The 21103-nt window shown below is 34.7% G+C and overlaps 1 protein-coding gene across 2 annotated transcripts; it reads left to right on the forward strand.

Annotated features, from left to right (window-relative positions):
* The first annotated feature begins 182 nt into the window (after positions 1-182).
* On the forward strand, positions 183-20101 carry NIPA2_1 (Magnesium transporter nipa2). 2 transcript variants are annotated; one of them, XM_035732528.2, is made up of 7 exons: positions 183-369; positions 412-521; positions 6890-7084; positions 9366-9674; positions 12597-12760; positions 14273-14566; positions 16937-20101. In XM_035732528.2, exons 3-7 carry the CDS (start codon positions 6910-6912, stop codon positions 17318-17320), a joined length of 1326 nt encoding a protein of 441 aa, XP_035587216.1. In that variant the 5' UTR covers positions 183-369; positions 412-521; positions 6890-6909; the 3' UTR covers positions 17321-20101. The 2 variants fall into 2 exon arrangements, with proteins under 2 accessions (XP_035587216.1, XP_051067019.1); XM_051216429.1 differs by having other exon boundaries at positions 183-521; positions 6892-7084; positions 9366-12760.
* Positions 20102-21103: the final 1002 nt, after the last annotated feature.

Below are 21103 nucleotides of genomic sequence, written 5' to 3' on the forward strand. Positions count from 1 at the left end.
TTTTCACTAATGACACAAAGTAATATGATAATATAGTTATCCCCACAATTCAAAGTGATGTGATAAATTAATTTCGTCTTAGAATTATAATTGAGCAGTAGTGATTCAATGTGTAATGTCCAATATCATTGTAACGAGCCAGTTCTGGTCAAATTTATAGTTATTTGTTGATTCGTATATCACGCGCTTTGATTATATGCACCAGTGCAGTCGAGGGCTAGAAAAGCACACACTGGACTATGATATTAGACATTATACATTGAATCGCAACTGCTTATTGATAATTCTGAGATGAAAATAATTTATCACATCACGTCGAATTGTGGGAATAACCATAACTCACAATACTTCGTGTCATTAATGCAAACCGTATTTTGTTTACTATTTTGTTTTATGCTAGCAATTCACCAGCTAGTGTGATGGCAAATTTTTGGTTGGGGATACAGTTTGCTGGAATTGGACATTTTAGTACTGGACAACTTTGTGGGCTTTCAATTCGTGATTCTTTACATTACTAAAAGGTGTTTTTTTATTTCGATAACGTCTATCTCTGTATCCTAACAGCCTGAACTCATTTGGAAAGCTCCAGTAATTTACCATAGTAACATCTCACTAGTATATGTAGATTATGAACTTATTTTAATATATTCCCTATATCTTGATAGCGTGAACCATCATTTGTTTGCTTAGACTTTTGTTATCAGTAGGAAGGTTATCTATTGCGCTTGTTATTCACGATCAATTGCAACTATCGTTCACAAACACTGTTAGTATGCAATTTTACAGAAAATTAGGATGAAATAAAGTATCGTTAAAAAAGCCAAGTATATTTCAGTAGTTCCTTAGTCTTTTAATTTGTTTGTGCTGTCTGTGGTAAGTCTCAGAAATGTGGTTTATTGGCAAGATATCTTGTTTCAGACCTAACACAAGTCTCGACGCTTCAAGCCATAATCTAACTTACTTAGTGTCTCATGTTTATTTTACACACTGAACTAACACAACTTTAAAGCTCTTTGGAACCCAATCGAAGCTAACTACCTGAAGTATCTTATGTGTTGAGTTGTTCATTAAGTCATTTATAGAGTTAGTTAATGGAAAGTGCACGTATAATCTCTTCAAAATGGTCGTTTTGGCTCTTTTTTACTCCAATTGATGGTGAATCATGGTGATGTACACACTTGTATGTCGCATGTTAATTTTCATATATATTCCTACAACTTAACATGTTAATACGACAGTATATCAGAAGTAAAAAACAGTTTCAGTTTGCGAAGGACAGGAGGCTTGATGGCCCATGTTAATCCTGGCAATGGTGGTCTCTCGGTTGATACAACTTTCTTTTGAAAGAGTCGACGGATGGAGCCTCAACCACGTGCTGAGGTTATGAATTCCAGTCGTTGATGATTCGATGGGAAAGTCGATAGTCAGCTGACAAGTAATTTGTTCTCGGTTTATGAACTTTTTTTGAGTGTCCTCGTAAATTCTCTGTTTTGGAAGACAAGAAAAATGAGGGCATATTAGGTACAAATTTATCACTAAGCACTTTGTGGACTGTAATCAAGTCGCCTCTAGTTCTGCGATATGACAACGGGAAAAGGTTCAGCTTGGCCAGTCGAACTTCATACGGAAGCTTCGTTATTCCGGGAATCAGCTTAGTCGCCGTTCTCTGAACCTTTTCCAGAAGCTCACTGTCTTTTCTTAAGCAGGGGCTAGCCGCTTGTATGCAGTACTCAAGTTTAGGACGAACGGACACTGTATACAAAGTCAAAAACGTTTTAGCGTCGACATGACTAAAAGCTCTACGTATTGACTATAAGGTTCTAAAATCTTTGGCGGCTATTGCACGGCAGTGTGCAGTAGTCTTTAAGTCTTGACTAACAATAACTCCTAGGTCATTATATTTCTGGACGACAGGTAGCTCAGTGTTATTCATCGTGTATGTGTCTGTGCCTTGATGACCGATATGCATCACAACACACTTGGAAGTATTTATCGGCAACTGCCATGTTTGGGACCATTCAGATAACTTCTTCAGGTCATTTTGGAGTTCTAAGCTATCACCCTCACATCATATCGTTCTCCATATCTTGACATTGTCAGCACATAGCAGGACCGATTATGATAGGAGACAAGGACGGTCATTTACATACAAGAGGAATAGCACTGGCCCCAAAACTGTACCCTGGGGCACTCCACTAAGCACAGTTTCCCAGCTAGATAACTTTGAGTTCACCCTTACTCTTTGTTGATGCCCAACTAACAAGTCTTTTATCCACATCGATAAATTACCTCCAATCCCGACATGTCTTAACTTATATAACAGCCGGTTGTGCGGAACTTTGTCAAAAGCTTTACTGAAATCAATGAAGGTGACGTCTACAGGTAGCTTTTGGTCCTTAAGAGCGCACCAGCTTTCACGAGCTACTAATAAGTTAATGAGACAAGAATAACTTATTCTGAAGCCGTGCTGCTTCTCCGAGAGGATCCAGTTTTTATCGAGATACTTAAACAGCTCCTTCCGAATAATCTTTTCTAAGATTTTAACAACCACACTAGTTAGGCTAACGGGGCGGTAGTTCTCAGGTTTGTGTTTCGTGCCTGTTTTGAAGACAGGACTTACTGTGGCGTTTTTCCAGTCTTTTGGTAAATGACCCTGCGTAACGGATAGGTTAAAGCATGTACTTAAAGGGCTTGCAACAAAGTTAGATAATTCCTTCAGTAGCCTAGGATGTAATTCATCGGGCCCGTGGATTTACCTATGTCAAGCTTATTTAGCAGACCAAAGACATCGAGTTCTTTAATGGTCACGCTATCCAGTGTATGTATGGGGGAATCTGTATACGCTGACGGGAAGGGCGCTTCTATGGTATATACGTTGCTAATGTAGTTCGAGAACACTTGAGCCTTACCAAAGTCGTCCTCCACTAATGATGAAGCAGTACTGTCTCCCCATAGAGCAGGAATATTTCCTTTTCTCCTTGTCCTTTGGTTTATATAGGAATACAAGCGTTTAGGACATTATGGATTCCTTAACAAGTTTTCCTTCGTACAATTTTCTAGACTTACGGAGGGTCGAGGCACAAGTATTCCGAGCCTTTCGATACTGAAATTTTGACTCATCAGTCCCCAGTAACCTAAATCTATCCCACATTTTTCTTTTCTTACGGAGAAGGATACGGACCTCCCTACTGAACCATGGTGGTGAGTTTTTCGGCCCCTTTGGTATAGTCCAAGGGATGTGAGGTGTGGTAACTTTTAAATATGAATTTTGAAATGCGTCCCAGGCTGTTTCAATTAAGGACTCTGGGTCTATTGTCCAATCTATTAACGATGCTGAGTGCATGATGTCTGGTATGTTTGCTTTCCAGACGTTGGGTCTGGACTGGACTGACGCGTGCTCGTGACTGGCAGTTATATGGAAGTCGAAAGTTAAAACTGCGTGATTACTTTTACCTAGGGGTGGCATATGACGGAGGTTCGCAACATCATCTTCATAGTGAGTCAGTATAAGATCTAATAAGGATGATTCAGTGTCCGGGTCGTACCTTGTCGCTTCTTTCACATGTTGCACTAGAGCACATGTGATAACCCCATCAACTAGTTCCTGCACGAAAGAATTCTCCGACGATTTAGTTCGCAGATTTTCCCAGTCTACCATAGGTGCATTGAAGTCCCCTAGGATTAGACATCGACCACTTTGGGACCAAGTATTGAGACTGCTTAACAAGATCTCATTTACCTCACAGCTTGGACTGCGATAGACCAAACCAATCAGCAGCACTTGTTCCTTGCATTTCAAGCGGCAACTAACTCATTCACACATCCCGCTCTCATGCGATACACTGTCGATAATGGCAAATGGAATAGCATTCCTAATGAATAGAGCTACTCCCCCTCCTTTGCGCTTTTGTGTTCTATCTGCCCTTACTAACGTAAAACCCTCGAAATCAAGTTCCATACTATCTACAGCCTGTGTCAGCCAGGTTTCTGTTACTGCGATTATGTCTGGCTTTGTAGAGTCAATCTATACACCTAGTTCCGATCGATTATTAAGTAAGCTTCGTGCATTGGTGTAACAGATCCGAAGCCTGTTTAAGTGCCTTCGTGCTTCACCCAGAGTGGCTTCGGCATCATTCTCTTTCGAAGTCTTACAACCTGAAAATTTACAATTTTCAGGTCCTTTTCGCCAGCGTCTAACCTAAGTTTTACTTCTTTGTCGGCTTCCCGTCTTTTAACACGGTCTGCCAACGGTGTGTCCTTTCAGATAAAGACTCCTGAAGTAAAAATACGGGATTTTAGTAGAAGCTATATATTTCATTCATGCTTATCCACAGATAAACTGTGATTGTGGACTAAATAAACGAAGGTTTGAGGTTGGTGACATACCAGTTCGTTAATTAATTCTGTGCCTTACCTTATTTAGGTAAAACAGAGTAATTTAGGCTAGTAAGTGGACAACAAACAGAGTAGTTGGTGAATAGGCATGCACACAAACAAAGCGCATATAGTAACATAAATATAGTCAACAAGGGCATGGATAAAAAAAATAAGTATATAGAAAGTCACGATTACTTGTAAGATATATAGAATTATTAGGAATGTAAGACGGACTCAATAGTCACATGGTGTCTGATTTATCAATATTTGTCCAACAATTAGAATACATCCATATAGGAGATGTGAAGGGTCACTATATCTTTACATTGTGCTCCACCTCGAAAGTCTTCGTCCTGGAGTTGTTCCAGAAGTAATTTACTTAAAAATAGCCACAAAATTCTCCCGACCCAGAACCTTGGACTAAAAATACACTTGGTGAGTTTTCAGACCTACGTGTGATCAGTATCTATAAATCATCCTACAAGAACTGAACGTATTCCAAACTTATTGGTCTTCGTTTCATGAATAAGTCCTCTATGTTCATGGTAGCCTGTAAGAAAATCTAAGATATGTTGAGCGTTGGTTAATTAATATAAGGTAGATGACTTGCTGAACAAGTCAGAACTCGTGGATGGAACTAGCTCATGGAGTTAACTAACTAACCCATAGAGTTAGAGTTTTTGTAAAATTGAGGTGTAATTACAATCAAATTTGGGATAAGCAAAATACAAAGTTTGAAACTAAGAACTGAACTTGTGACCTCCTTAACCATCACTTACATTTCAAAGTACTAACTAAAGCAGTTTGACTTTATTTTAAGTGGTGTTGTGACCTGATAAACGTCTGAGTAGTTATCATTGGAGTCAGAGCTGTTGCTTTATTACGGATTTGTAGTAGTTGTCATCGATGATTAACCAGTGAAACTTGGTAAAAAAAAATAGCATTTCATATACTTGATCGAATTCCATTTTGTAGGAACCACTGAGGCTACCTGAATACCCAAACCAAAGCACGCTAATTCGCATTTGAACCTATAGACCGCAAATTGACAGAGGGTTGCTTTGACTAGTGAGCCACTTTCCCACTCGGAATAACTAAATACTCACTGAACACAATCTTTTCTTGTAAATACTTGCAAGTTAAGAAGTGGTTTACTTTTGAATTGACTTTGTATTTAAACTAGTTATACCAGTAAAATCAATTTAGGTAAATACTATTGAATATCAAAGAAGGGCAGTTAATGTATTAATATTTGTAATAAGAAAGACCAAACATTAATATTATAGTTCGACAGAATGTGATGAAAAGATACATGTGAAGAAATACTGGTAGTCAAGACTTGGATGGAGATAAAAAAATAAATGTATCTGTTCGACTGTGACCAATCCTGAGTTGTGCCACCCATCGTCTTCGGCTACTGATCGCGGTTGTCAAGCAGACCCTGACCAAGTAGTCTACGCCTATCAAAGTAACTCGGATCAGTAGACAATGAATTCTTGGGTTTCGCCATGTTTTTTTCGTAAATATTTTCGTGAGCATTCTAATTTTGCGCATTTAGTTAGTTTGTTTGCTGTATATTCGGTAATGTTGTTCAGTGAACTTACTGTTTGTGACGATTTACATTTTTGACAAACTATTTGCTATCTTTGCTTTTTATAGTATGCCTATCCACAATATTTCTTACCTGTTTCACAAAATTTGAGAAATGCTTGGAAGTCAAGTATTATGAGAACCTCACAGCCTACGCATATGCTCTGGTTTCAAAGATAAAATTTCAAACACAGATTAATATAGATGGGACTGATAGGTATTACGCACGCCATTTGATTGGCAGACGGACATCTCTGTCATATTAAAAATGGGCCAAGTTGACAAAATCCTAACAAGGTTTCTTAATAAGTGACGAGATTTCTCCAGATAACAACCTCTCAAGGCTGATGGTACTTTTAAATTAGATAGGTGTTGAAATTCCTCAGTCCGTATGATCGGTGTTCTGAAACGAAATTCTACATAAAGAAGGAGAGAAACAAGTCCCATGCATGCATCGGAATACTCTGCATTTTGCCAGTGTTTTCACCAAATAGCACGATGCCACTTACATGCTCTGTATCTATTATTAATTTTGAGGATGTAAATAATTCCTTGCAATGCTATATGACGAAAACTTTATTTGCACTAGTACGTCCATTGCATTATTAAGTAGAGATATAGTTATCAAGAAAAGCTAATGTACATCGCTTGAATCTCAAAGTGTAGATTGGAATTCACTTTGAGTTCATACTCGTCTAGTAGTAGTTGAGGCGAGCCTACACAAAATTTATTTACTCCTTTGGCACAAATTTCAGCAGTCCATATTGTTGTAAAGTCTGTTTGGTCGACACAGTTGAGTGGCAGCTAAAGTTCGGTAGTTGAAAAATTGTTTAGTGCATACCGCTTATGTTTTTGTTGTTCTACCTTAGTTCTATGCATGGCCATTCTAGTTTTCAGGCCATTTGATTTTATTCCGTTTTAGAGTGTTATGAATATTATACTATGCATATTGGTGTTAATAAATCAGACTATTTACCATCATTGATAGTGCAGAAATCACCTGTTAACTTTTATATTGGACTTTGCCTCGCCTTATTGTCGACCTTATTCATTGGAACTAGTTTTATATTTAAAAAGCTTGCACTTCGTCGAAGTTCCAGGAATGGATTTAGCGCTGGTGAGTGAACCCATTGATTTTGACCTCATTTATGTATAAATTTAACGATATCTGTAAGGTGTATGTAGTTTGAAGTAACATATGTTTCATGTGAAATTTAAGTCGGTGTTGTAGGTGGAAACTCAGGTTGAATTATTCATTCTAGTGTTACATTTTGAAGGATATTATTCATAGTTTGTTAATAGATTCATTAAACATTTCAGCACTATGATATTGAAGTAGCAAAGTTATGTTACATCCAGTTCCACAGAACTCGGACAAACGGTGTCATTCTTATAATGAGTCAGAATCGTATATCGAGGATCAGTTACTTATTGGTTTAAGCAGTCGGTTTTCAGTCATTAATTCAGATGTTTGGGTCATTATATGTCATCTCTTATATGGTTAACCAGATAGTCTCTCTAGCTGTCAAATATCCCAGGTTGGCTTGAGTATGGATATACAAAAGCGTACTTTGTAAATGAGTTGGTTGTAGCTTACTAATTATGATTGTATATTTACTTCATTGGTTGGGATGTGCGTTGTCGATCATGGACTACTGCTTTTTTGACATGTTATAATGGTTAACGAAGGAAGGAAGGAAGTGTGCATATTCTCTATCCACTTGAACCTAGTATTGAAGCTGGCAACTGTTAATAGGTAATCCCATGTGATTAAAGCCTAAAGATAACAGTTTATTGTTTCACTATCTACTAAAAATGTACTATATATATATATATATATATATATATATATATATATATATATATATATATATATATATATATATATATCTTGTACATCTGTTAAGTAAGCTATATTATTATAGTCAAAAATGAATAGTTGGTGAATAATCGGTAAATTTACCACATGATAGCCATAAGATATGATCAGCGAGCTTAGATAACGTGATTTTAAACCCGTTTTGATCGGGAAGTTGCATCCAGTTTTCGTATTCTGCTCATGAATGAGTATTAGTATTACTTCATAATTCGTTGTTATCGATCTCGTTAGTTCATTTTGAACTAGACTGCTTCTGGTTTCTTCTCCACTGGAAGTTTTACTATTGTTATCTCACTATATATTAGTCATCATTTTGATAATTCCCTCTCATAATTTAATCATGTGGAATGTGAAATATCCACAAAATCCCTTTTGATTATAATCATCATATACCCACTAGTGATTGGCTTCAAGAGGTATTTCCTGGAGTTCTAATGAGAAGCAGTGACTAGTGGAGTTCAACCGGGTTTGTTGTGAGATAGTAACTCACTGAAGACAATGGTGGGTGTGTTGCTCAATTTGGTGAATTAGTTGAAGTTAGGAATTAACACCGTTGTATATCGGCAAGCTCAGTGGTCTAGTGGTTAAGCGCTCACGCGCGAGACTGATAGGTCTTGGATTAGAATCTCGCGATGCGGTATCGTGAATGCGCATCTCTGGGGAGTCACACAATAGGACGAAATGCCTGTCCGATGATTCCAGGTTTTCCATGGTAACCTAGTTTCAATTGACTCATGCTCTCAACTATTAAAATTCTAAAATAAAAACGTTTGAGAAAAAAAAACTACTTTTCAACTTATTATTATTGAGTCAATTGATCACAATTGACTTAAATGATTTACTCGAATTCAAATGACCTTAATTAACATCAAGAATTAATCTCTTTATTTTCAATAAATTTGTCTATAATAAATTAGTTTTATCAATTTGTTTGATTAATTTAAAATTTCTGAATATTCATAAATCTATGCATTTGCTTATATTCACATTTAATGAATTGTAACTTAAATATCAAGTATGGATCTTATGTAGTCGGCTTTTAATTACAATGTAAACACCTGAGTGGAATGTGAGGTTTGGATCTGGAACTCGTACTAACTGAAAGTCTAATATTTTAGTCAATAAAATCCAAACCTTCAATTTGTACGGTACTGTATTTCATATGATAATCAATGGATTATATCCATACATAAAAGGAAATGTATGAACCGTCGTACATATGTGTATGTGTATGACAACAATAGAGAGGGTCTACTTAACCAGTTTTAAACCGAATTTTTGTACGTCTGTGATGGCTAGTAAACCTACCTGTCTGGATGGCAAAGAAATTAAACCAGTTGATGAGATTACCAAAGTGAACCTGCTAAGCTGACACATATTGTCATATTATAATTGGACTAAAATTAGCCTGTTTCAGTCCGTGATGGGTACTTCAACAATTTCTACAATCCTCTTTTCAATAGTTATTTATGTGGAACTAATTTATAAATGCTTTTTTTATTATTATTTATTTTACTAGGTGATGGATCCCTAAGTTATTTGTGTGAATGGATGTGGTGGATGGGTTTTATTCTAATGGGTATTGGTGAATTTGCCAATTTTGTAGCGTATACATTCGCTCCAGCTATACTAGTGACACCGTTAGGTGCATTATCTGTACTTGTTAGTGCACTGTTAAGTGTACGCTTTTTAAATGAACGTTTAAATTGTATTGGTGGATTTGGATGCGGTATATGTATATTAGGTTCAACTTTAATTGTATTACATGCACCAAAAGAACAAAATTTAACATCACTACATGAAATGTGGTTAAGAGCTACCGATCCATGTAAGTTTTATATTCTATATTGTACATTCACAACATTTTATCTCTAATATGACTATTCGTGTTCCTTTTTACATAATCAATGAAGCATAAGAATTCCCAATAAGAATAACAACAAGCTAAATTGATGTGGCCACAAAATATTTATTATTTGGATCTCTATAACTTTGGCATGATTTTACAAGTAAAATATCAAATCACAATCAATATTACAAATGATAAGTCTCAATGGGTGCATAATTAAGATTTTTAAAATATAAAACAGTCAACTATTGAGTGGTTTACTGGGGTGTTACTTACAGATCGATGAAAGACAATCACATCAATTAGTGAGTTAGACAAAAAAGAAAGAACTTACAATTAAAATTATTCATTCAAAAAATGTACTATAAAACAATCATTTTGACTGATTACATCATGAGGAACAAACAAAATAATTCACTAACTATCCAAGTTTTATAGTTTGATTTGGTTTAGTGATTTATACAAGTTGATTAGATACTAACTATAAACAAGATTTTATCAGCAACTGTTAGTATTTGAATAGTTTTTCATAGTTCAATTATACATCACAGGTAACTGTCTCAGTCCTAGTTGTAAACTTTTTAGTTAAACTCCATTCATCCATGTAAAGTTGTTAGCGAAACATTTTTGCAATGTCCCATGATTTTCTATAATTCTCTAGTTGATATGAGTCTTTTCATATTCGACTAATTTCCACAATAACTTGATGAAATTGGTTGCTCACTTAGATTAGCCTTTTTCTTTCATAGCATAGGAACTTTTTTCTGACAGCTTAGTAGTTAAGTAAACTAAACAAGCATCCATAATAGTAGAACATTGGTTTTAGGCTGATATTTAAACAAAATTAGGGAAGAAATGGGTGATCGATAAACGTATGTTGAAAAACTGGCCGATATTATATCTTTCTGTACGTGTTGCACACAAATCTATTTTGTCATTCTTTAAGGTAATGAGCAATTTTTAACTCAACTCAGAAAGACATATTACTTACCCATAACACCAGAAAATTGTTCCACGTATCCCAATACCTCAGTATGTAATATGATGTCTGTCCAGTGTCCCTGAAGTATTTACAAGAGAGTTTGATATTTCCCGATGAAGTTCTCCTCTACTCACTCAAAGATTACTAACTACTCAATCTTGACTCAGTTCGGATAGTATTTCTACATTCTAAATAGTACTGAAATCTATACTATACCTCAGACTCTGATTGACACCTAAATTACCTTGGAGTATCTACATCAATAAGCGCACAAATAAGTTGTTCTAAGAATGTATCATTAAGAATGCAAAGAATCTTGTTCATCTACAACGGCTTCACATGGCATATAAAATTGTTGAGGTTCAAAATCGGTTTTCCCTGTCAATCCTTTATTTTTTCTATACACGATTCTACTTACTCTCCATGTTTTATTGCGTACTCACCAGTAAGACGATGAAATGTTTCAATGGAACATCGACGGTATGTACCCTTGTGATTTGTAACTATGCGTGTCACCAACATCGTACTTCACTTTAGAGTTTACTTTGAACAAACAAAAAACAAACCTGATTTATTAATGTTCCCAATGCAATTTAGATCAAAAGGAGCATGTATCTGACATGCCTTTTTATTCATACGAACTCATTCCTACTTCATAATGTTGTAGCGTGGTGTCAGGTCGCGATAGACTATGAACACCACTACAAAGGAACGCATGCCAGGATATCCATAAAACCTCCCGGAAGCCAAATATCAGAAGGCAGTTAATGGACCAAGTCGAGATATATTTGCTGGCGATCTCGTGGTATCGAAAGAATACCGAGATCGTGCCAGGTACAAGCTTGGTTACAGAACGTAACCGAATTCGCGCGAGGTCACAATCAAAGTGTAAGAATAATGAATGCTTTTTAGCACAGTTAAACAAAAGCACATTAAAACTCACTGGTACAATTGGTTATAATAATTGTTTTCAATAAACCAGTCGTGTTCTCGTGATAAAAGTGAGTCACTACAATGTCACAACAGATTATGTCTTAGTAAATTCAAAGAATTTATTTAACTCTTATGTTGGCTCACCAGTTTAGCGACCCGAGATCTGACTCCGATTTGGACGAGCGTATGAATACTCTAAGAATATAGATCTTCCATTTAATTATGTTACACTTAAGTTAACCTGTGTGTGTGGAGATAATAAAAAACCAAATGCAGATTAAGCTGGATTGGTTTATTTCATACAATAGTTTATTCAGACTATTCAGAAATTAATAATGAGAAGCGGGAGAGCTAAGCGAGACGAAGAATACAACTGTACCAACTCCTTTTGATAATGTGTGAATCAATATTTACAGCCAGACAAAAACGAGCTAAAGACTTGTAATAAATGGAGTCAGCGATACACACACACACACATCTAAAAACCAGTCAAGGTCAATAAGCGAACAATTGACAAGGTCAAAATGTGGCTCAAGTAGAGTAAAATCAATCGATCTGTCTGAAATTTAGAGTAACCGATGTGGGTTGACACTGCACTCTACATGTTTTTTCTAAAAACCGGAATGTTAAAAGATTGGTGTTCGGCATTTCTTTTCAATTTTCACATTAAGATATTGATGTTATCTTTGTTCTGATAGACCTCATAGTACAGTATAGTCTAATCATAAATGTAAGTCCAAAGCCTATTGCATAGACGCATACACTTAGTTTCTGTGTTTGTAGGTTCTCATCAATCATTTCATTGAAGAATCACATGCACTTTGATCAAAACTTCAGATAAAAATTCAGAAAAAATCAGCTTGTTTCGAGCTTGGAACCGTGAAGCGATCACTTCAATATTCTTATATTTTACTCATTATACATTGCACTGATGCATTTATTTATCTAAGTATTTTGTTATTATATTTGATTGTTTTTCTTCTCAGCTTTCATTATCTACAGTTTATTCGTTATATTAATGTCCATCGTATTGATTTTTATTTTGGGTCCACGTTATGGTAAAACAAACCCAATTATCTTCACATTGGTCAGTGGAAGTATTGGCTCATTGTCAGTTGTTGCTTGTAAAGGTATTGGTGTAGGATTAAAAGTGAGTAGAAAATGAGCTTTGAGATGGTGGAGAAGATTTGTAGTTCAGGTGGATGATTTTGATAGAGTTTTGTTCTCTGAGCTGAATGGTTTGGTTGTGAAGCTTTCATCGTTCTTCTGGACGACATCATCAGCACAAACTTCAGGTAGAGGTGAAGTGTTCGAATTTCTCCTTAACATCGAGGTCTACAGGACAATCTGTGAGCCATATGCGAAGAAATTCGGACACCACTTCTACCTGAAGTTTGTGCTGATGATGTCGTTCAGAAGAACGATCAAAGCTCCACGACCAAAACATCCAGCTCAGAGAACAAAACTCTATCAAAAAAGCTTCATATTTTCCTAAAAGATTTTTTTGATTTATCCTCTATATTCCTTTTAATTACACATTTCAAAATCGTTGATTATACTTAAATTATTTGCAAACAGTGATTAAACTGTAATCCAGTAGCTCACTTTTGCTCTGCTTATCTTGGTGTTGAATTAAGGACGAGTTAGGTAGAAAACTTGAGTATTTTTACCCATAGGTGTATACTCATCAGATCAAAAGACGTTTACAATCTGTAAATAAATTAAAATGATTGAATGTAACTTATTTGCAAAGTACAGATTTGTCTATTCATTTCTAAGTCTCAAACTCCAATTATCAGGCCTAATTGTGCTACCCAGTTACGAAAATCTAACCATCACTCGATGGGTAATGTTATCTGGTGTAGGAGAAAGTTGGAAGGAATCTAGGAGTGGTCAAATGAAAACATGATATTAGCCCGCTAAGTCACAGACTGTTGAACTGATCTATGTTAGTAGATGCCGACTACTTGGTTGGGTTTCAGTTAATGACCACTATCAGCGATTGATTAGCTTCATGTCATCATGCTAATAGGGCATAGCATTTTGGGCCAACGCACATTTGTGGTATGCCCTACGTTGATTATGACTAACTGTAAATGAAGTAAATGGGACAAAATTCGAATCCTCTACTTACTGATTGAAAGGTGAACAAATTGAAAATTAAGCCACCGTTCAATTGTAGAATTAGCATCCGCATAATATATAACATCCAAACTTAATGAGAAAGTGTTCTCGGCATTAATTCTATTTTAATAGTTGATATCATGAGCCTTTGGATGCCGGCTCAGTGGTCTAGTAGTTAAGCGCTCACGCGCCAGACTGATAGGTCTCGGGTTCGAATCTCGCGAGGCGAGATCGTGGATGCTCACCACTGAGAAGTCCCACAATACGACGAAATGGCCGTCCAGTGCTTTCAGGTTTTCCATGGTGATCTAGTTTCAATTGACTCATGATCTCAAATATTAAGATTTCTATAGTATCCACAAAACCCCTTCTGACATTAATTCTATTCAAATCGATTATTTTATGATCTAACGGAATTATCAAAAATGTTGTTGTATTTTTTAAATCACATTTATTTAATAATAACTATATGTCATTTACTTAGCTTCTTCGTATTTTTTCCCACAAAAATCACTTTTTACACAAAAAAATATTTTAGAATGCATTCACTGTTGGCTTTTCATCAATGTTCTCATCATGGTTTTTTTGGTTCCTGATGATCTGGCTTATTGGTGCAATCACAATACAAATGTATTATTTAAATCGAGCATTAGATTTATTCAGTACTGGCATAATTACACCGTTACTATATGTGTTCTTCACTGGCTTTGTAATCATTGCATCAACAGTGTTATTTCATGAATTAAATGCATTGAATTATATGGATTATGTTGGTTTAATATTCGGTTTGATATTCACAGTGTTAGGTATTGTTATGATTACTGTGCTAAAGGTGAGTGTCAGCATGTTAGTTTGTTTAAGTGGTGTACAACTTTGTACTAAGGATCAAACAATTTACTAATGAAGAAAAAAAATGAAAAAAAGATCTGATTTTTAAAACGAAAACCTGAAAAGTTTTTCACACCACTTCTCTCTCTCTCTCTGTTAGACGGAACTGAATTATGTGCTATCGATACTTGTGCAGTTTTGAGCACTAATTCTATGATATTAGAGACATTATAATTGTTTTATTTTTGGTTCAGTGTAACAAATTGATTTAGTTCGTTTAGTACATTGAGAGTGTTGTACATTTTTCCAAGGTTTTAGATGTAAATAGTCGGTTTAATAATCAGAAATCTTGTCTATGAGAAGTATCTATTTATAAATTATGAATATTGGATCAGTAGTCGTATGCAGGTTCACATACTGAAAAAGTTAAGTGTGTTAGCAATAATGATATTGCCACTTCTCTTAGTTGCCTAAACATAAGCTGGTCCTGTGCTGAAATTAATTATTTAAACTACTGATCCTAAATAGTTCAATGATACGGTCTTTGATTATGAAGATATGCCTTGCTAGAAAAGATCAACTATGAAGCGACATAAGTCTAAAATTCCTGAAAATGAACTCTGGAAATCGATGCTTGGGTATTGGTTTCCTTTTATTGAGAATGTGTTGACTTTTTGGTATGTGCTTTTAATTAGAGTTGACTGGGGTCAATACAAAATCCCCTGTAGCTCTTCTAGTGTTACTGCCGGTCCCAAGCCTGGGTAAAGAATGAGGGATAGGAGTGGGGTCAGCAACCCCATCCCGTAGAAAACAACTTACTGAAAAAAATGTAAACAAATTAAACATGTGCTCCAGATCAATATTATGACTAAATTGATCATAGCGAAATTCAGTATTATGACCTTTTTCGCATTATTATTGTGATTTGTCCAATTTAAGCAATAATATATAGTTGAAACCTATTTGGATTTGTTATTCCATCTCATAAAATACCATATATATTTTGGTGTCTTCTTATCTTATTGGTTTTTACTGAGATATGAGAGTTGTCTTTAAAGTTTCATCTTGTTGCTTCTTGTTTACCAATTATTGTCAGTCAGTTTAGTCACTATATACCTGTTGTATATTAGAAGTATCTGTCACCATCTATACCTTGAACTCCGAAATAACTACAAATCATACCAGCTTAACTCTCTAGTCCTACAACTTAATAAAGTATAATTTTTTTGCATAAAGAAACCATGATATAAGTAGTCAGTAAAATCTCATTAAATTGATGACGTATAGCATTATTTGATTATGAGTTTAATAAAACGCAACCCAGGTTTTCTTTTAATTTCATCTCCATATTTTTGATATAATCTACTTATTCCGGCAACTGCAGACGAACATCATGTAGTTTAGAACGGTATTAGTTATCATTCGTCAGCAAAATGTGTCTACAATTTCATGAGACTTTGAACTTGATTTCTATGTGATTTACACTTGTTTAATCGAAAGTTGTTCGGTAAGAATCACTCTTTTAATGGTTGATTAATGTAGTACCTTTTTGTCCATGGTTAAAGGTAAAAAGTTAGTTTTTCGTTATGTTTAATTTAATAGGAAGTCATACAGTAAAGAGTAAGATTTCTATTCGACGTTATTAGTTTAAACAATACAGTTGGTTTGTTAAAATATATACTTATGATAAGTGTTCGTGAGGATCGTTTAATGTGAATTTAGTTTTTGTTGTCTTTATATAATAATGATCATCTGTTCAGTATTGACCAACTTTGAAAGATAATCTTGATGTCCTCATTGAAAATCATGATCAATAGAGATCTAAACCAGGTTGGAAAGCAGACAGTAGCTTACCAAGGATACTGCATGATGGTCGTTTTATATTGTGTACTACTTAAGGTATAGAATGTAGGTCTTTGAATCCTGACTGGCTGATCTGAAAGGACCGTGTTTGTCGTGTTACCTGAATACCCGATTCTTGTGATGATCGTGAATATGCACTGTTGAGCTAAATACTACTAATGTTTAGTGTGTCTTGGTTTTCAGTGATTGAATGGTTGGCATAAATTTTTGAGAAGATTCAATGAAACCTAGACTCACCTCTGTAAATCTGTTAACCAAGTAGTACCATGTTATTTGAACTATAACTTAGCGGATGATCTGTAAATTAGTAGAATTATCAACTGATTCAATGAAATGAAGTATTCTAATCAGTTCGTTCTTATATTATCAGTTATACACATCAATTTAATCATGTTTAAATGCTGTTCGAACCTTTAAATCTACAAAATAATTCACCATATCTTCATTATGTCTGTTTGCTGCTGTTGTAATTGTGTGTTGTTTTGTTGTTTTTTCCTCACTATTTTGTTAGGATTCCAATTTCTCATGGAAGAGCTTACGAACATTTTTTCAGGCAAAGCATTCAACCTACTCGTCATCAAACAGTTCATTTGACATCCACAATAAACTTTATCGTCGTATTACTGCATTCAAACCAACATTGTATGACTGGAAAACTCGACATGGTAGACGTTTATCATTCGATCAATTGAGTACCGAAAAGTTAATCTCTGATCATCATTCTGATTCTGAACTCACTGATGTTGTACAGCTATTGCCACATATAACTAGTCGTAATATTAATCAAAATGGTCATCTAATGTCAGGTAAGGCAAAAATGAAAAGAATTCAAACATTTACTGATTCTCCACAATTGTATACTCTAACAAACGGAATAGTTTCTGTCTCTACTTAAAACTTTGAGACAAACTAAACAAGAATCATTTCATTTATAAGTATGACAATCATCGTAAATGTATAGTTGTCCTCATAGGTGGATGATGCATATATATACTCTCCAAATCACGTTATATATCACATTTCCATTCGTGCTTTAAGTTACTTTTATTTTCAACCGTTCCATTTAGATCATTTAAATTTCCATCTGTACTGTAAACCCTTGAAATAAGAATGACAATTACGAGTTATTGTCTTTCACAACTATTCTCATAATTTTTATCATGATTATTATTGTCGTTACTATATTTCTTTCTTCCTTTTTGTTTTGAATAATTCTAATTAGATTTTGTATAGGATAGTATTTTCTGATTGTTAATAAGTAGTATAAGTTGGTTTATTTTTTCGTTGTTGCTTTCCCCCCCCTCCATATTTATGGAACATCAACCACCTATACTTTTATTACTGATTATCTAATTAGAATTAGATAATCTTATATTTGACTAATATTATTAATTTTATAAATTGTATGAACATTATTTAAGCAAATTATTCAGACTACTTATTAATTTATTGAATAATTAACTTTATTATTTATTTATATATCCATTTACTTATTCATTCATTCATTCATTCATTCTTATTTACAAACATTGATATGTAAACAAAATGAGCATATTTGAATGAGATTTGAAATTGCAGTTTAGTGTTGTTGTTTGTTTGTTTTTCTATGCTGTTTTCTTGATATGAATTTTTTTGTTTCAATTTTAGAATCTAATAAATAAAAACAAAATTATAATCAGAGAAAGGTTTTTATGGATGTTATAATAATTTAATAGTTGAGTTCATGAGTAGACGGTGGAGCAAATTCGTAGATTAGTTAAAGTTAGACATTAACACCGTTGGATATCGACCGGTTCGCGCTTGCATGCGAGACCGATAGGTATTGGGTTCGAATTTCACGAAGTAGGACCGTGGATACACACTACTGAGGAGTCTCATACTAGGACGAAACGACTATCCAGTGCTTTCACGTTTTCCGTATTCGTCTGACTTCAATTAACTCATCAATTCAACTATTAAAAAAATAAGATCCATATTGTCTTTTTTAATCTTATTGTTAATTTTGTTTACAAGAGAAAATCTTTTTTAAAGTTGAACGTAATTATCTTTACTTAATATTATATTACCTTATAATGATAATACAATCAGTTATAATATGTATGAACCCTTCATTGGAAAATCTTTAATTGATTTATTCGAATATTTTATTCTATCTAATGTTGGTTTTATTTGGTACAACTATGAAAGAAAAAAAATCATCTATTCATTTGATAACTATGTTAATCTATTTAGATTTACTATACTTGAGGGGGGGGAAACAGAGTATGATGTAATTACAAAATATCACTTAATAAGGTAGAGATTATTAGTTCAGCTTAAATAAAGATTATATTGATCTAACAGTACAATGGTTGAACATTCTAAAACATCGATACTTATACTACTACCTAGTTTTATTCATTATTATCTTTCTAATGGTCGATTGGTTAAACATACTTCAATGGTACTGAGTTAACTAATCATATGTCAATGTTATATGAAATGTGATTTTTTGTACCAAAACTGACATCAAGTTAGATTTTCAATGATTTTCTGAAATGATTTTATGCTCACTCAGTTATTAATTGTTAAATGTTGTGTTATTTATTTTTGTGTGTACATAGTTGTGTATTTTATTTCATTAAATGCAACATAATAATGAATCACTAGTCAACCTATTCGATCAAAGGGCGAGACTCTAATTTATGGATGAGCCAATCAGAAGCGTTTGATGAATTTCAAGGTCACAGAGTTAATTTCAATACCTGATACTCACATACGACCGGTTTACAGCGGATTTTAGAGAAGAGGTGATTATTGAGCGGCTACAAGAGATGAGACTACTAAGAAGTTCCTGTACCTGTGACTGCGGTACAGTGTGCAGACTATCATGATGAGATTGTATTTCGTTGTTCTTTATGTTGGAGAAGAAAGTCTGCTCGAACGGGGACTTTCTTCGCTCGATCGCGACTGAGGCGAATCATGATAATAGTTGCAAATTGGATTATAAAGGCACCAGTAACACTGGCTGCGGCATTTGCAGATGTTACTGAAACTCCAGCCGTCCAGTGGTATGAGTATTGTCGTGATATATGTGCACTTAAAATGACACGTCTACACGAATCATTCGGAGGAGTCGGAAGTATTGTGGAAATAGATGAAACAGTAGTGCGAGAGCGAAAATACAACAGAGGACGTAGTATCAAGGAAGATTGGCTAAGTAGCACTTCCGTAAATATACTTGACAGGTACTTGGAATTTATGATCGCTCAACGCAAAAGGGGCATTTCCAGAGGGTGACAAACCGTCAAGCAAGCACAATAATACCAGTTATAAAGGAATACGTGCAGCCGGGCACTACGTTATATACAGATGATTGGAGAGCGTATATATGCCTTCATAGACTTGAGTATGTCCATCATGTCGTAGTGCATAAACGCCATTTCGTCGACCCTACTACCGGCGTTCATACTAACAACATTGAAGCCATGTGGTCGAGATTGAAGGAATTTTTAAGACCGTACCATGACTCCAGAGGACGACTATTATGGAGCCATATGAACGAGTTCCTATATCGTATGCATTATGATTTCAGAACATCTGAATCTTTATCAAACGTTAACAAGTTTTTAAATCACGTAAAAGAAGAATATCCACTGTAATTCATTAGTTTCTTATAATATATATTTACTTTATACTAACTGTCTTCTGATTGGCTAATAATTGTCAAGGTCACTTGAGATTCGTTCAAGGTTCGTCCATAAATTAGTCTCTCCGATCAAAGTTCAAGTTAAAGACTATTAGTGAATGTAACTAGTCAATTGACCCAATGTCATGGATATATGTCCTTTCATGAGGCCATATTAAGTCTTTTCTCATTTATCAAAATCCTGACTAGTTAATGATTGTCAATCTTAATATCGTCAGTTATTACGACTGCTGCAGAGCAAAGCTAGGCATGTCATATGGTATGTGAGATGTAAGTTTGAATAGGTGTTATCTCATTGCAATGAGAAGCCGAGAATATTGTTCTCCGATTATTCACTAATAACCCCAGGTTAATATATAGAGTTTTAAATTTAAATTACTGAGCTAATGTAAACTGGCCAATAATATCTATAAAATTCACAGTGAATATTACAAAACAATATATGATTAACAGTTCGTAAGTACGTAACTTGTCGGTCGGTCGATGTAAGCCCTTGATGTTAGCATGATATTATAACCAATGTATCATTGATAAATACTACTATGTAGTACACCGTTATTGTTCCAAAAGTAGCTGCGACAATTAATAATTCAGTTTAAGGCTGCTTTTCCTTCTCCTCTCCATCATACTGTTTAATACCAAGCAGGAGATTTACCAACTACAACCTTTCATACTCTCAGTGACTGTTTTAAACTTTCTTCAATTACTAGCATAAATTTTCACTAACAAACTTGTAAAACATTTGACTGAGTTCCAAATAAGTAGTTTTACTCTAGACTCCAATTCTACGAAGAAATGTCTAACAGTTTATGCTTCATTAAAATGGGCATCCTAGTTACATTTTCTTTCACAAACAAATCGGATAGAACGACAATCTAGATGGACACCTGATTCAATTTGTTTGCTTCTGGTCAAGATCATTTCAGACGATGATAATCATAATAATAATCACTTCATTCAGTAAGGAATCTCAGCACAAAATATAGAAGT

The sequence above is a fragment of the Schistosoma haematobium genome, chromosome 4 (assembly GCF_000699445.3).
Source record: "Schistosoma haematobium chromosome 4, whole genome shotgun sequence".
NCBI lineage: Eukaryota > Metazoa > Platyhelminthes > Trematoda > Strigeidida > Schistosomatidae > Schistosoma > Schistosoma haematobium.